Raw genomic sequence first — 17,466 nt, forward strand, 5'->3', positions numbered from 1 at the left:
ATTTGCACGAGAAAATAAGAAAGTTGTGCCGGGTTAAGTGACTTACTCTATGTCCATCAGCTAAATTATGAGTTCAAATCCTGCCAGGACCGTTTTTGCTCTTCATCATTTCAGATTTATAAACTAAATATCAGCAATGTATTGAATTAATTATCAATCAACAGCACCTAGTATATTTACAAACATTAAATGAATAAAAATTGCTAAAATCTAAATCAACCTGCATATCATCCCTAATTTTACAGATGGCTATGATTCATAATTTGACTGATTCCGATGTGAAGTTGGGTGGTATATGGTTTTCCCAAGTGACAAAACTGGTATTTATGTTATACAGTAAGGTGAACATTTGCTCAAGGGTTGTATGGTAGATCTCTCCAACTTATATCTTTAATAATAATAATAATGAAATTATTGTATACAGTGCTCAGGTGCACCACAACTTGTCAGAAAGTGCATATAAAGTACATGCAGTAATGTAAAAATGTCTGGAAAGCGAACAATGTATGAGTCAGATACATGCCTGTGTGTGTATGGAGGGGAGAAAATCAGGTGTAGTGTTGGCGAATCTCAGAAAGCATGGAAGTTTTGAAGGATGCAGTGCTCCGACAACTAACAACTGATGCCGGCAGTTTGTTCCATGCTTCAGCAACTCCCAGCGTGAAAAAATGTTTCCTGAAGTCATGGGAGCTGTGCTGTTTTCTGACTTTGTAAATATGTCCACGGGTGTTAGATGGGTGGAGTTTGAAAAGGTGCTCAGAGTTATTGTTTGTACGATGGTTGATAATTTTATGTGTCCATGCCCAGGGAAGTAAGGCATTCAGGATATGGCAAATGCCTGATGGAGGGTATTCTTTTGGTTGCATGTCGCTGAACAGCTTCCAGACGATTGATACCCTGGGCAAGATAGGGGTTCCAGACCGGTGATGCAAATTCCAGGTGAGGTCTTACCATAGCTATATAAAGCTGCAGATAGATAGCCGAAGAGCAGCTCACAAAGGATTTGGTAAGTGATGCCAAGACACCCTCAGCCTTCTTGACAATTTTAGCGATGTGTTTTGTCCAACGCAAATCAGTCAACAATAACACCCAGGTCACGTTTACATGACTTTTTGAGACTAGTGTTGTGGAGGGAGTAGGTGGACACTGGGTTTCTCCTCCCAAAATGCATGGTGGTACATTTGTCCACAGCCAGCTTGAGTTGCCAGTCCATGATCCACTGCTGCATTGTGTCCAGGTCTGCTTGCAATAGAGATCTATAGTGTACAGGATTTGACCTCTTTATTTCGAGGTACAGCTTGATGTCATCTGCATATTTCAGCACTGTGGCATTCTTTAAGTTGACATCTATGTCATTAACATATGCAACAAATAAAAGGGGGCCAAGAACAGATCCCTGTGGTACACCAAATGTCATCTCATAGGGCGAAGAGTGCTGTCCTAGAACTGTGACAACCTCTTTTCGGCTGAAAATAAAGGACTTCAACCAGTTATAGAGTTTGTCTCTTACATCCAACGCAGAAAGCTTCACCATAAGTCTTTTGTGTGGCACAGAGTTAAAAGCCTTAGCAAAGTCCAGGTAAACAACATCCACCCAGGATCCGCGATCAGTGATTTGGGTAACGTCCTCAAGAAACTCGATGAGTTGATTACAGCAGCTGGAGTTAGGAATAAATCCGAATTGTGACGGCTGGATGAGGCTGTGAGAGTTCCAGAAGTTCCAGAGGGTTTCTCTGATACAGGATTCCATCAGTTTGGCCATGCAGCTAGTAAGACTGATGGGGCGATAGTTGACAGGTGATGTGCGGTCGCCTTTTTTGAACAGAGGGATGACACTGGCAGTTTTCCACTGTTCTGGAGTAACACCATTGTCAAGTCAGAATTGGAAGAATAGAGAAAGTTGGCTTAGAAGAAAGTACCCACCGCGTTTGAGAAGTAGGTATGTAACACCATCGAGACCAGGAGAGGCATAATTGCGTTTAGACATATATAATAAATTAAAACCTGTTTATAATGAAATTGATATTAAAGAAGCATACAGAAAATTAGAAGATGTGGAGACAAACCCTATAGCAGGTACTGGTGTCTAAACAGTAGTTAAATTAGTGTTACTGTGTCATGGTTATTATAAACACTTATCAGTTTATATACATCATTTATTGCTGTTATTACAAGGATACATGCAATACAGACTGAGTCAATCTTATATAAACATTATGCTTTGAGGTGCCAGAGTTCTTCAACAGATAATTGATAATTAAGCTGATTTTTTCACATTGCTGAAATTACATAGTGACCCTGAGAGAAATGCTGGATATAAGAAGCATCAGATGTGGTGTGCAAGAGCGACGCTTGCGATGGTATGGTCATGTGCTGCGGATGGATGAGGAGAGATGTGTGAAGAAGTGCCACTCCCAAACAGTTGAAGGTATCAGGGGGAGAGGTAGACCCAGGAAGACATGGGATGAGGTAGTCAAGCATGACCTCAGAGCGTTGGGCCTCACTGAGACAATGGCGAAGGACCGAGATCTCTGGAGATATGCTGTGACTGCAAAGACCCGGGCTGCTTCCTGCATCAGTTCCGCATAGCCCCTGCCCATTCAAAGTACCCCGGATCCCAGAACGTGCCGCTGTGCTTGAGGAGACTTGTTGAGTCAAGTACATGAACATGAACGTCGAAATAAATATCAATGGAAATAGTAGTTGTGATGCCTGTGCCAGTGGCACATAAAAAGCACTATCCGAACGTGGCCGATGCCAGCGCCGCTCCGACTGGCTTCTGTGCCGGTGGCACATAAAAAGCACCATCCGAACGTGACTGATGCCAGCACCGCCCCAACTGGCTCCTGTGCCGGTGGCACATAAAAAGACCATCCGAACGTTGCCAGCGCCGCCTTGGCTGGCTTCCGTGCCGCTGGCACGTTAAAAGCTCCAACCGATCATGACCGATGCCAGACCCCTCCCTGGCACCTGTGCAGGTGGCACGTAAAAAGCACCCACTACACTCGCAGAGTGGTTGGCGTTAGGAAGGGCATCCAGCCGTAGAAGCTCTGCCAGATCAGACTGGAGCCTGGAGCAGCCCCTGGCTTCCCAGACCCCGGTCGAACCGTCCAACCCGTGCTAGCACGGAAAACGGACGTTAAACGATGATGATGATGATGATGTGTTGATCCTTTATCCAGATTGGGCATAGAGCTGTGAAAACAGCTATTAGGAGTATTGCACTTGTTTGAGTATGAAGCTGTGAAAGCAGCTATAAGAGAGAAAATTCACTTGAGACTGATTCAACAAAACCCAAATTCTCTCTGCTTTTTTTTGTGCTAAAAGCTGCTATATTTAAGGTTTTGTTGAAGGAAGGTTCTAGAGATTATCACATGAACAAAATGTTCAGATTAGCTGAAATGGAGTTTGCATACATGATAAACTTGTGATTTACATGTAATCGAAAATGGAGTTGGAAACAACTGCCATAATACTTCTACTTGGATTATCTGACACTTAACCTGACTACCACTCATCATAGATATCCCACCTGCACCAGTGCAGTTTTCTCTCTGCATGCTACAGCTTATGTCCAGTTTTAATCTCAGCTCATTTATGTCCTATGATCCATATATGTTGTGGTTGTGTTATGATTAATACATTGAATGATCATTGATAATAAGTGAGGGGAAAGAATTATCTTCAGCAGTGTTTATCAATAACATTTTTATATAGATAATGTACAATTTTTTGTATGCATGTTATGTTTGTGAATTGACAAGTAAAAAAAAATTGCCAAAAGATATGAGCTGAAATATCTCATACAAATAATGTGAAACGCAACCTCTGGTTACAAGACAAATAATCTCTTAGAGAGAATGTAAAGGGCTGAGAATTATCTGATTAAACATGGTTCTAAAAACACATAACCTATAGCTGTATAGGGGGAATGTTGGTAAAAGATTACCCACTTTAGTAACAGTGTTTATAGAGAGGTCCCGTGAGAGCTTTTGAGAAGCATGTGAAATGGAATATCAGAAGGCATTTTTATACAAAACATTTTAGCTTATTAAGTAATAATGAGAGCTGACAAGTCATGAGTGTAGCTGGTGTATGTGCATGAGTCAGTGAAAGCTTCATGACCTATGTTTGAAATTTGGATTCAGTTAGAAGTCATGAGTTAACAGAAACTGAGCTAGGGTAAACAAAAATATACTGTTCATTATATGGCAGAATTGTGGACTGATGGCATTTAGAAATTTGTGGAGTGAAGTTTGCATGTAAGAAATAGGATGTTCATGATGTGATCAGAGTTAGCAGTGTGAAGTTGATGTGAAAAACAAAGAGGCTGTTCCAATGATGAAGCGATGTTGTTTATATACTGTCTTTCTGCTAATTGATTAAAATACCTGCTTCTCTTCTTGGGCAGAGAACGGCTTTTGGTATTAATACACAACCAGCCCTGATTGGCTGGAGTTTGCTATGGCACCATTATGTTACAATGTGGTAACAAAAATAGCTTTCCTGACATGCTATAATAATAGCTCATTCTGGTGTATTTATAAGTTCTAAAATATTCCAAATTGATGTCAAAGGTGAATGACTGGCAAAAGTGTCAATAGGTGATGTATAATTTTCACAGGATTATAATCAAAATTAACTTGTCAATTTTACTAAATATAGTAATATTGGTTTCAAATTTTAGCACAAGGCCAGAAATTTTGGGGTAGTGGATTACATTGACCCTAGTGATAAACTGGTACTCATTTTATCAACCTTGAAAGAATGAAAGGCAAATTCAACCCCAGTGGCATCTGAACTCAGAACATAAAGAAATGAAATGCCACTAGCATTTTGCCTGGTATGCTAACAGTTCTTCCAGCTCACCACCTTATAAAATATAGTAATATTAATTGCTACTAGCAATTATCTCTGATCAACATAGGCAATATATAGTTATACTATTCGCCAGTGGTTTGACTTTCAAATTGAAATATTCCTAGTTCAAATTTGAGGAAGTCTATGTACTACAATGCTTAAATTACAAATCCAGGAGAGTATTCTCATTTCATTTTTATTTGGCTTTCACACTCATCATGTTCCATTACTATGCAATATATTTCATACACATGTGCCATATAATCAGCCCTTCACTTGGAGATTCCTTTTGAGTAGGAAAAAAAAAGTCCAGGAGGCTATCATATCTGTTGGGAACTGTTCTCTAATTTCACAGTACATATGTCCACTGCTAAATAGAAGGGTTAGGGGACAGAAGCTGTCAACTATTTCTAGCAAATTCTCTGTGAATTTGAAAGAATTCAATTCATGGGTATTCTCACATCTACTTTTGTACATTTGTTATATACTAAGTTTTCTTATCACACTACATCTCTTTTTCATCTGTAATTTACATCAGGTACACATAAATTCCCTACCTGCCATTTTATTGTACATTAAGCATAGCCACTTCTCAGATTGCAGTAGATTCCCCAAGTTCTTTCCCTGTTTACTAGAACTTGTATTTTACTAAGTTTATTAAAATCTTCATTCTAGACTTTCCCATGTTTAGAATTTCTGCATTAATTCAACATATTTGGCTGTGGACACTAACTCATTGGTGTATTTAAGTTTCCACAGGAAATCTATTTAAACTCTTTTATAACCTAGAGGAAGCTGAAAACTGATAGACACCTACTCCTGTGCCTATTTCTTTGCTTTCACCTGACTGATATTTCTGCAATTCATCTATGCCCAGTTTTCATAGCAACCATCAGACTACTACTGAGCATGGTACTCTGTCAAACTCTATCCCTAGATCAATGAATGTTAGATTGTAAATGACTTGCTCTTGGTGAGACAACAGAAAAAGTTCACAGCTAAGTAGAGATTATCAGTGATTTCTTATCCTAACTTCATCTTTCACAATTTAGTCCTTCAATTTGATGTTGCTCGTTTTTAGAGCATCTTCTTTGGCCTTTTTGTTGACACTGCTGCTATGCTAATTATCAAAGACAGTAGGTTGCTGTACTGATTCACTATGTGTGTTTTACATTAGATATTTTTCAGTATCTCAACCTATGTAACTCAGTCCTACTGCTTACTTACCTTCACAAACTAAAAAAGCTCTTTCATCATCCTCATTTAAGGTCCGCTTTCCATTAAACGGTGATGATGAAAGAGCTATTTAGTTTATTGGTTGCTCTGTTGAATTTGCCTAAAGTAGGCCGTCCTTATTGTTCATTTATCAGCATTTCCATATCTCATTTCTTCCTGGCATCTGATGTATAACTAGCACAATCCAGGACATTGACAAACATTTCTACACCTCTTCTTACTAAATACACCTGATGTCAAGCTGTCTGCTACCCTTCTTTATTCTTGAGCCTGCATTTTAATGGTATTGTTCTATCTTCATCCATCCTTAGAGCTGATGTAGATGTATGGTCCTCTGCTAGATACACCCAGTCATCCCTTGTGCGTTAATTTCATTTGCTGGTACTTTATTTTATCAAACCTGGACAGATGAAAAGCAAAGTGACCGTGTCAGGATTTGAGCTCAATGTAAAGAGCCAGAAAAAATAGATATTTTGTTCAGCACTAATGATTCTAATCTGTCACTTAATAATAATAATAAAACATTGTGTACAGTGCTCAGGTGCACTACAACTCATCTAAAGTGTATATATAATCAGGTGTAGTTTCGGCGGATTTCGGAAAGCATGAGGGCCTTAAAGGATGCAGTGTCATGGCAGTCAACAACTGACGCAGGCAGTTTATTCCATGCTTCAGCAACTCTGAGCGTGAAAAAATGTTTCCGAAAGTCATGGGAGCTGTGTTGTTTTCTGACTTTGTAGGCATGTCCACGTGTGTTAGACACATGGAGATCAAAAAGGTGTTCAGTGTTGTTGTTGGTGAGGTGGTTGATAACTTTGTGGGTGTTTACCAAGTCCGTCGCCAGACGCCGGAGCTTCAGTGAATCCATGCCCAGGGAAACAAGGCGCTCAGAATATGGTGATAATTTTAAGTGTTTTACTTAGCTGGCATGGATTGGATGAGTCTATTCCAACACTTGTTCCTTATCTCTTTCATGAACTTGAACATCTTGTGATCACCATCACTTCCAGTTTTTTTTTTACTTGGATTACTTAACTCTTCTTAATCCAGCTGTCATCCTTAATGACACTGTAATACAGAACATTGCACAGACATTACATCTATGCTCATTTTCTCAGAGTTCACCCATGCTCTCATTTGCATAGAGCTGACTCATCAGACAGAGACTGCTTCCTTAATTTCATTCTGGTTCTCATATAACGTCTGCATTTCGTACTCACATATCACAACCATGCATCATGAACTTTGCACATAAGTATCAAACTGCCTGTAAAGTTAACTTTTTAAAAATACATTAGCATGGAAGAGAACAATTTTAAAAATATACACTTAGAAACAAGTACAATAATTGTTTCTTTAAGTCTACCTAGTTTTGACATCTAGTAATGAAAACAATTGCTTAAACTGTTACATAAAATTACTGATGAGCCGGCAGTATTTATTGTTCATACTAAACTTACTATGGAGTATACACATCCATTTTAGCCATCACTACATTACACCAGTCCCTCAGAAAGGCATAAGTAACTTATAAATTTTCAAAACTTTATGAATATATATATATCTATATATATTGAGGTTATAAGAGGTAACGGTGTCACTGAGACCCAAAGGTGTCAGGTAATGCTGAATAAGTGTTATAGACAGACCATAGTTAAGTTCCAAGTTCAGTAATTTTGCAAACAAGGGGTTCAATGTTGGTTCTATGTCAGCATGTGTGTATAAGAATTTTTTGGGGTAATGGGATAAAAAACCAAGGCTATGTTGATATTAGAACATTCATAGATAGGTCTTACAGCTGTTTCCAGGATATTTATTTATTATATTGGAATCTTACATATGTACCATTCTGCCTAAAAAATGGATCGGTAACTTCAATATCCTTACATATCTTGCATCTATTTTCTTTCCTCCACCTCACTCTCTATTTTGTATCACATCTAAACTAACTATGACTTAACCATCCTCTCGCACCGTCTCCGATGAAGGGATATAATTAATAAATATCCTAGAAACAGCTGTAAGACCTTCTATCTATAAATGTTCTAATATCTACACAGCCTTGGTTTTTTTTTTATCTCATTACGCAAATGAAGCATGGAACAAACTGCCGGTATCAGTTGTTAGTTGTCGGAGCACTGCATCCTTCAAAACTTCCATGCTTTCTGAGATTCGCCAACACTACACCTGATTTTCTCCCCTCCATACACACACAGGCATGTATCTGACTCATACATTGTTCGCTTTCCAGACATTTTTACATTACTGCATGTACTTTATATGCACTTTCTGACAAGTTGTGGTGCACCTGAGCACTATATACAATAATTTCATTATTATATTTTTTAAAAATTCTTATATATATATATATATATATATATTTAGGTGCAGACGTGGCTGTGTGGTATGAAGCTTGCTTCCCAATCACATGGTTCCGGGTTTAATCCCACTGTGTATGTCACCCACCATTGCTTGACAACCAGTGTCAGTATGTTTATGTCCCTGTAACCTAGCAGTTCGGCAAAATAGACCAATAAAGTACTAGGCTTAAAAGAAAAAAAAAAAATCCTGGGATTGATTTGTTTGACTAAAACCCTTGAAGGTAGTGCCCCAGCATGGCTGCATTTAAATGATTGAAACAAGTAAAAGATTATCTATTTATGGTGGTGAACATGTTCTTTTGGAAAATCAAGCTGTTGGGGCATAGGACAAAATGAGTAGGAAACACAGCAACAGGTAGCCATGAACGTGACAGCAAAAAAATGGAATTGACTGGATGATCACTTATTGGCTTTTGCTTACCTTACCATAAATGCCATAGAGGAATAGTATTTAAAACCAGTTATTAAGCTTATAGCTAAGTTAGGTAGACTTATTTGAATATTTGATACACATGCCGGTGGCACATAAAAAGCACCATCCGTTCGTGGCCGTTTGCCAGCTCTGTCTGGCACCAGTGCGGGTGGCACGTAAAAAGCACCCACTACACTCACGGAGTGGTTGGCGTTAGGAAGGGCATCCAGCCGTAGAAACACTGCCAGATTTGACTGGACCTGATGAAGCCTTCTGGCTTCACAGACCCCAGTAGAACCGTCCAACCCATGCTAGCATGGAAAACGGACGCTAAACGATGATGATGATGATTCAGCTGTTCACCATTGCCTAACATCCACTTTACCATGCTTGCAGATTTTCTATGGCTGGACACTCTTTCTGTTGCTAATCCTTGCTTGTTTCTAAGCAAGGCAATATTTTCTTATGGCTGGACATGTTTTCACTACAGACTGGAAAGGAAGGATATCACTTGTACAACAGTAATGCTTTCTTACAACAATTGTACAATGTGAAGGCAAAGAGAGAGACAGAGACACATACAAATAATAGGCTTCTTTCAATATATAGCTACTAAATGCACTCACAACTTGGTCTGTCCAGGGCTATAGTAGAAGACACTTGCTCAAGGTGACATGCAGCAGAATTGAACCAAGCAGCCAAACCTGTTATGTGCTAGCAGTGTTTTTCTGACTGTAGCAAGGTTGTATAAATAGACACATTTATGATTGTCTAATGTATTTACAGAAACTAATTTATAAACTCAACGACAGCTAAAATGGATGGATATAATCCATTGTAAAGTTTAGTTCAATCACCTCCATTTCATCTATACATTTCAACAAAAAATAAATAAAATAAAATAAAAAAGAATTCCAAATAAAAATGAATCATTTTATTTTTACAAAATGCATATGAACACGAATTTAAAAGAATAAAATGGTTGATGCTTGAAGAATTACAACTGTCACCATGCACAATCATATCACATTTATCTCATGAAGCTCAAAAAACAACTAAGTTTGATAGGGTTTATTTATTCATTTACATTAAAATAGAAAATGACTCCCCTCACCTCTGCACACAAGGGGAATTTTTGATAAATTAGTCCAGGCATAATTGCAAGCATGCACACATACACGTTTCACACACATTCATATGTAAAGATGATAATTGCCAGTAACACCGACAATTTTTTAATAACATTTTATATAAATGTACATAATATATAAAGCATTAAAATCCAGCTATGGAAAATCAATGACCCTATCCTACTTTCTCCATCAAATCGTCACATATTTTCGTGAGTTCTTTTATTTGATTTTTCTGAAAGGAAAAACAAAAAAAAAAAATTTTTTAGTAATAAGCAATACTGGATAGAATACATATAAATATTATACTGTATGTAGATAAAATTTGAGGTTGCATAGTTGAAAGTTCCTTGTTCTCTATTCATCATCATTGTTTAGCGTCCGGTTTCCATGCTAGCACGGGTTGAACAGTTAATCAACTGGGGTCTGGGAAGCCAGAAGGCTGCACCAGGCCAAGTCTGATCTGGCAATATTTCTATGGCTGGATGCCCTTCCTAACGCCAACCACTCCGTGAGTGTAGTGGGTGCTTTTTACATGCCACCGGTACAGGTGCCAGACGAGGCTGGCAAACGGCCACGACCGGATGGTGCTTTTTACGTGCCACCGGCACAGAGGCCAGTTGGGGCGGCGCTGGCAACGGCCATGTTCGGATGGTTCTCTTACATACTACTGGCACTGGTATCACAACTGCAATTTTCATTGATGCTGATCGATTTCGATTTTGAGAAAATAAGAATTAGACAAAAACTGGTAATGATTTAATCAACTGCATCTAACTTCCTTTACAAATTTATGCCATTATCATATAATACAAAATTATGGGTTGCATTTTTTCCTTTTTTTTTTTTATTTGAAGATCAACATGCATAATCATTCTTTTAAAGTTGCAGAAACAGAACACAATATTAAATACAAAACAACATTTAGCTTAGTTCCTCTTCATTTGAAATTCAAATCCCTCTAAAACTCGACTGCTATGTATGCTAATGAGTAAAAAAAAAAAAAAAAAAAAACACACACACAAAGCAAGAATTAAGTGCAGAAATAGATACAGGCTTGTTGTATGGAGATAGTTTAGCAAATGATGAGAATATTTCTAAGGGGTCCCAACACAGAAACCAAGGGCAACAGGAATTAATGTCAATAATTTCACATTGCCATTTTAAAGTAGAATTATCTTCAGTTCTTAGTAAGCTCAAAGATGGCCCTGATTGAACAGATCTATGATCAAAGGTATTCCAGTTATAACCACCTTGCCTTCCTCTCTTCTTGGTATTAACTAAATCTCCAGGTTTTAGGACAGTAATTGGTTGCATGGCAAAAGGTTTGCTTTGCAACTACATGGTTTCAGTTTCAATACCAATGTGTGATACCTTGAACAAGAGTTTTCTTTTAGAGACTTGGGCTACTGAATAGTTTGTGAACAAAACTTGGTCGATGAAAACTGTACAGAAACTTGTATACATACATATGCGTCTTCATATTGATACCACTTAGGCAGGGGAGACATTTGTTCCTGTTTTGCATAAATGTTCCACAGCTTGATGGTTTGATGTATGAAGTTATGCAGAATATACATAACTTGAAAACAAAGGCATTTGAACATTGAACGCCTCATGATGTCTCTTCCATCTCATACCAACATGCAAAAAGGGATTGTAAAAAAACAATGCAGAATTTAGTATTCACCAAGACAATATAATCAGCCCACCTTACATTCATTATAAACCTGAAGTAATTACACAAATTTCAAGACTATTTGTCAGACTGGGTACTCAGTATAGAATCTGTTACAAGCTCTGGAAAGTGATCCAGACTTGTAACATTTCTTTTGAAGATAGGGTTCGATTTAAAGAGATTTGGCTGCTAGCGAACTGAGTAATTGCATAGAGCCATCTTCAACAGCCTAACTGATGTACATGGTAACTTAACACTTACCTTTAATTCAAGCTCATTTTGTAGTTCCGCAATTTTCATATCTTTGCGTTTACCCGAAGCTTCAAGACAAGAGGTATCAATTGTCAATTTCTTCTTCAAGGCTGCTACTTCCTTTTCAAGGCTGAAAAGTTAAAAATAAAAATTTTTCAAAATCAATTTCTTTTAAGCAATTATTCTTTAAGTGTGCTAAGCAAACACAACACAGCACTTTGGGCAAGTATCTTCTACTCTTATTTCCTTGCCAACGAATTATCCAGTTGTTCTGTGCTTTCTAAGTTGAGTGGAGTGAAAACTGTTTAGAGGATGGAAGGCCATCTGGCTGTAAAACAATGTTTCAACAATATGTATTCATCTAGACCATGCTAGTATGGAAAAACATATGCAATAACCAAACATGCATTTTATATTTATCAATCAGTTAAAAAAAAAATCTCTTACTTAATCCCCATGTTGAAACAAGGTATGAAGACATTGCCTTGTTCTCTACCACTTAGTCTTCACTAAAATTACTCCCAGTTATGACTTTCAATCTTTCAAGTGTGATGATAAATGCAGCCAGTATACCCAAAGTGATTGGTAAACAGACAACAGAGTAGAGAGGACACAATAATTTCTCTATTGTTGTTATCACAAAATGTATCAAGTACTCCACAGAGTGGTTGGTGTTAGGAAGGGCACCAAATCATGCCAAAAATGGTGCATATGAGTGACTTCTCACCCATGCAGTAATGCCAAATAAAAACTCAATCATACAATTTATTCAACCCAATAACATGGAAGCCTAAGACTGGCTGTCCCTGAGAGACTATTTGCTATAATTGGTTTTTATTACAGAATGTGCTGAGTTACATGAGTTATTAAATGGAGTACAGAAAACCCAGTTGCCATGCTGAAGGTACTCTTGCTCAACATATCATCATCATCATCATTGTTCGACCATGGTCGAGACAATGGAATTTACCAAGCTACGCCAGAATTCACGGTCCATCATGGCATTACGGAGGTCCTGTTGCTGGACTTAACATATAGGACTTAAGCTAAAGCAGCAAGCTGGCAGAACCTTTACTGTATTGAGGAAAATGCTTAGCACCGTTCCAGTCTTTACGTTCTGAGTTCAAATGCCAAAATTTGAAACCAATATGTAGGATGTAAGCAAAAACACAATATACTCTGTGCAAATAACAGAACAATGTGGGATTTTAAATGCATTAAATATATGAAACTAGTTGGATGAATAATGTCTAGAGTGCTCAGATAGCTCATCAAAATCGAGCACATCACTAGATTATCAGTTGAATTTAATGCATATAAGAAGAGGTAAAGGTAAAATAAAATGAAATACTGGAATTTGTTTTTGAAGACAACTAGAGAATTAAATACGTTAACTAAATGAAAAACTCACACACATACATGAATACACAATAGCATATATGATAAAAATTTGCAATATAAATTCTTACCAGAACTGGATGTTGACCTATTTCTTTCTCTTAACTAGTAACAGGTAACTAACTGTTCTAAGCAAACATTAACTATACTATATCCCCCCAGTCAAAGAAATTCTGCTAAAATATGAAGTATTCTGCCAATCAAGGTTTTCAGTTTAATTGTATTTAGCATAATTTCACTTACTTCTGATTAGATTTTATTAAATTTTCGATAAATAAAAATAATTTCTGTTTAACAGCTATCATATTGCAAGCTATTAAATTACAAAATGTTTGTGTTGTTTATAATAAACTTTATTATACATTTCTCACCCATGAGATTATGTCCGATCTTTAGCATACTGCTGTATGTCTTCTCAAATCATGGTCACAGGAAAAGTTGTTGATAAGAATTACTAAGCTGATAAATATGCACAGGTGTTGCAAATTAAGTTTAATCACCAATAAATATCAGCTTGGATAACACTTTAGTCAACTGAGAAGAAGGTGACAGATCAAACTGATTATGGAAACAATGCTTTTCTGCCTATTCTTGTTGGAACCTTTGATATGGAGTATCGAAATGTTAATCCCTTTCACACTTATAATAAAATGTTAAGCAAACTCCAAGCAATGTAAAATATAGTTCGGACCTTGTTTACCAGCATGAATGTCAGACTTCAAAGAATAGTTAACCATTTAACAGTTTTAGTAAATTTATACAGAAAAAGTAAGCATTGTACTGTCTAGCATAAATAAAAATCAACCTCATCATAATTAAGGCATTATTTTTTCTGTAAAAACCTATTCTGACATGAAATGAATCAACTTCTGGCACGAATGTTTACACTTTTGTACATTGTTTGCCAACAAAAAAAAATTCTGGAAATGATCTACTGATGTAATTTACGCACCCACTAAAGTTTATTTTCATTTTTGTGAAAAAAGTATGTAAATTACATTGGTTTTTACGGTAATACAAAAAATTAAAAAATAAGATTCTCAAAGTGACTGAAGTAGAGTAGCTAAAACAGAAATGGTCTGAGGAAAACAGGGAGTGAACCTACATCAAAATATGAAAACATACAACCAGAGACAGTAGTGGCCATTGGATTAATAACTTACTTAGATTGAGTTTCTTGACTTTCTTTCTTCAGTGTGACAAGTGCCACTTTTCCTTCTTTTACTTTTGATACCATATCCTTAACATGGTCCTTTAACATTTCTTCATTCTAATTAAAAAACAAAACAAAAACAACCCATTCAGTGACAATTTAATACAGTTAAATTGTTGGGGGGAGAGGAAATACAAATGAACCTTTAAAAAAAAAAAAAAAAAAAAAAAAAAATCACTGACCTTTTTCAAGCTTTCTATTATTGTCTTTGCTTTTTCAAAACGTCGATGTAAATCTGAATAAGCTTTTTGAACTGTCTGCAATTCATCTTGGATCTGAAAAGATTGCAATGCAATCAAAATTATCAATTTAAGCAATCATTTAAAAATTATCAATATAATGGACAGGAATGTGTACAACAAATATCAATGGAATATCAACAGGCTTTGTAGTTTACTTCCAACGAAGACATGTACAGGTTCGACCTAGCTTTGGTCTATTGTGTCAGAACATAAAATACAATTTACACAGATAATTGATTGAAAATACCTTTCAGTTCTACTTTATGACTATGGCTGTAAAAGACAAATGTAACAGAAATAGCCAATGTCCAAATTTTCAGAAATCATCTACCTGTGCATATAATTCAATACATGTAAGTTAAACTTAGACCCAAGAGGTCTTAAGGTAAACTAAGCAAAGAAGACAGAGCACTGGAATCTTCAGGGCAATGGTCTTGCTTGAAACACAGAAAAGAAATAGGTATAAACTTCATAAGCTGTACCCAATATGTAAGTAATGGACACACAGACTAACAGAAAGTATGCCTTACATGTATGTAGGTGACAGATGCAATGGAGCAATATTAACTATGAAAATACTGGACATAGATTCTCTTAAATACCTGGATGGCTCACTGGAAGTATTTGATAGCTTTTGTAACCTTAGAAATGTAATTAGGTGCGGAAATTTAATGTGCAATATGATAAATAAGGACAAACTTCCTTAAGCATATTAAGCTGCAATAAAAAAAAAACACTCCAAAGAAACAATGTGAAATAATGATAGTCATACCTGGAACAACTAATCATAGATATGCTCAATCGGGAATCAAACAAGTTAATATTGATCCAACAGTATTCGGACTTGGAAACATGAAAGCAACTTGGCACGTAAAATGCACCTTCCGAATGTGGCTGATGCCAGCGCCGCCTTGACTGGCTTCCGTGCCAGTGGCACGTAAAAAGCACCCACTACACTCATGGAGTGGTTGGCGTTAGGAAGGGCATCCAGCTGTAGAAACACTGCCAGATCAGACTGGAGCCTGGTGCAGCCTTCTAGCTTCCCAGATCCCCGGTCGAACCATCCAACCCATGCTTGCATGGAGAACGGACGTTAGATGATGATGATGATGATGAAGCACACACGAAGCTACAAACAGCATGTAAATATTTTGTTGAAAATCCCTTTTGGATATGAAGTTTGTAAAATTCTTATGGTGATATATATATATATATATACTGCAACACTAACTTCAGGAAACCAACAAGCCACCTGGTCACCTACCGATCGGGCCGGCATACTAGCCAAATCGACTACATCCTTGCCAGAAAAAGGGAAAGATGGCTGCTTAAAAATGCCAAAACCTTCCCAGGCGAAGAATGCACCCCACAACATAGACTGGTAGTTAGTGACTTTAGGATCAGGACTAAGAGGGCGACTAGAAGACGACCAACATGGAGAAGAAGGGTCTGGAAGCTTAAAGCCCCTGCGAATGGACAGAGATTTAGAGATATGTTACTTGAAGCCTTTGACGAAGTGGAAGGGGGTATAGCTACACATGGGGTAGAAGACAACTGGACGTTTCTGAGGGACAACCTGCTGAAAGCCGCTGACCAGATCTGTGGCTGGTGCAAAGTCCCCTTAAGACCCAAAATAACGTGGTGGTGGAACAATATTGTTGACAGGGCTATTAGACAAAAGAAACAGGCTTGGAAGGCCTGGAAGAACGGTGGTAGCAGGGAAGGGTATCAGACTGCCAGAAGGGAAGCTAGGAGACAGGTCTATCTAGCCAGAGGGGAAGCAGATAAGAGAAAATTTGCCAATGTCCTGCGCCGTGAGGATGAAAGACTTGAGGTATTTCGTGTTGCAAGACAGTGTGTGAGAGAGAATCGTGATGTGGTAGGAGAGAAATGTGTTCGCATGGAGGATGGTTCACTTGCGCTAAATGAGGATGCAAAGAGAGAAGCTTGGAGACGCCACTATGAAAGGTTACTGAATGAGGAAAATGAATGGGATAAAGAGAGTCTGCCGAATGTTGACCCTACAGAGGGACCAGCTATCCGAGTTGATAGTTCCGTGGTAGCTAAGGCAATTAGAAGCATGAAGACAGGGAAAGCCCCAGGCCCATCAGGAATTACTGCAGAGATGCTCAAAATATCTGGCAGTGTCGGCTATAACCTAGTCACCCGTATAGTCAACCAGGTGATACACGAAGGAGTCATACCCAATGACTGGTGCAGCAGCATACTAGTCAACTGCTACAAAGGTAAAGGTGATGCCCTAGATACAAATAATTACAGAGGTATCAAGCTGTTGGATCAAGTAATGAAGGTTACGGAGAGGGTCATAGCCCAACTAATCAGAGAGAGAGTTAGTTTAGATGAGATGCAGTTTGGGTTCGTGCCAGGAAAAAGTACCACTGATGCTATATTCCTGGTAAGGCAGCTGCAGGAGAAATACCTAGCCAAAGATAAGCCCCTGTACCTGGCTTTCGTTGACATGGAGAAAGCTTTTGATAGGGTCCCCCGATCCCTTATCTGGTGGTCAATGAGGAAACTAGGGATAGATGAATGGCTGGTGAGGACTGTGCAAGCCATGTACAGAGATGCCGTAAGTAAGGTTAGGGTTGGCAACATGTACACAGAAGAATTCAAAGTAGAGGTTGGGGTCCACCAGGGTTCAGT

General features: G+C 37.9%; 1 protein-coding gene across 1 annotated transcript in view; it reads right to left on the reverse strand.

Annotated features, from left to right (window-relative positions):
* Positions 1–9,808: 9,808 nt before the first annotated feature.
* The window catches only part of LOC115232402 (putative leucine-rich repeat-containing protein DDB_G0290503), a 74,603-nt gene continuing 66,945 nt past the window's right edge, over positions 9,809–17,466 (reverse strand). Inside the window, exons 13-16 of the mRNA XM_036500733.1 lie at positions 14,743–14,835; positions 14,511–14,617; positions 11,959–12,079; positions 9,809–10,254 (exon numbers count right to left, since the gene is read on the reverse strand). Of these exons, the coding sequence (XP_036356626.1) occupies positions 10,195–10,254; positions 11,959–12,079; positions 14,511–14,617; positions 14,743–14,835 (381 nt within the window). The 3' untranslated portion in view covers positions 9,809–10,194. The remainder of the gene's footprint in view (positions 10,255–11,958; positions 12,080–14,510; positions 14,618–14,742; positions 14,836–17,466) is intronic.

This window comes from Octopus sinensis, linkage group LG2 (assembly GCF_006345805.1).
Source record: "Octopus sinensis linkage group LG2, ASM634580v1, whole genome shotgun sequence".
NCBI classification, from domain to species: Eukaryota; Metazoa; Mollusca; class Cephalopoda; order Octopoda; family Octopodidae; genus Octopus; species Octopus sinensis.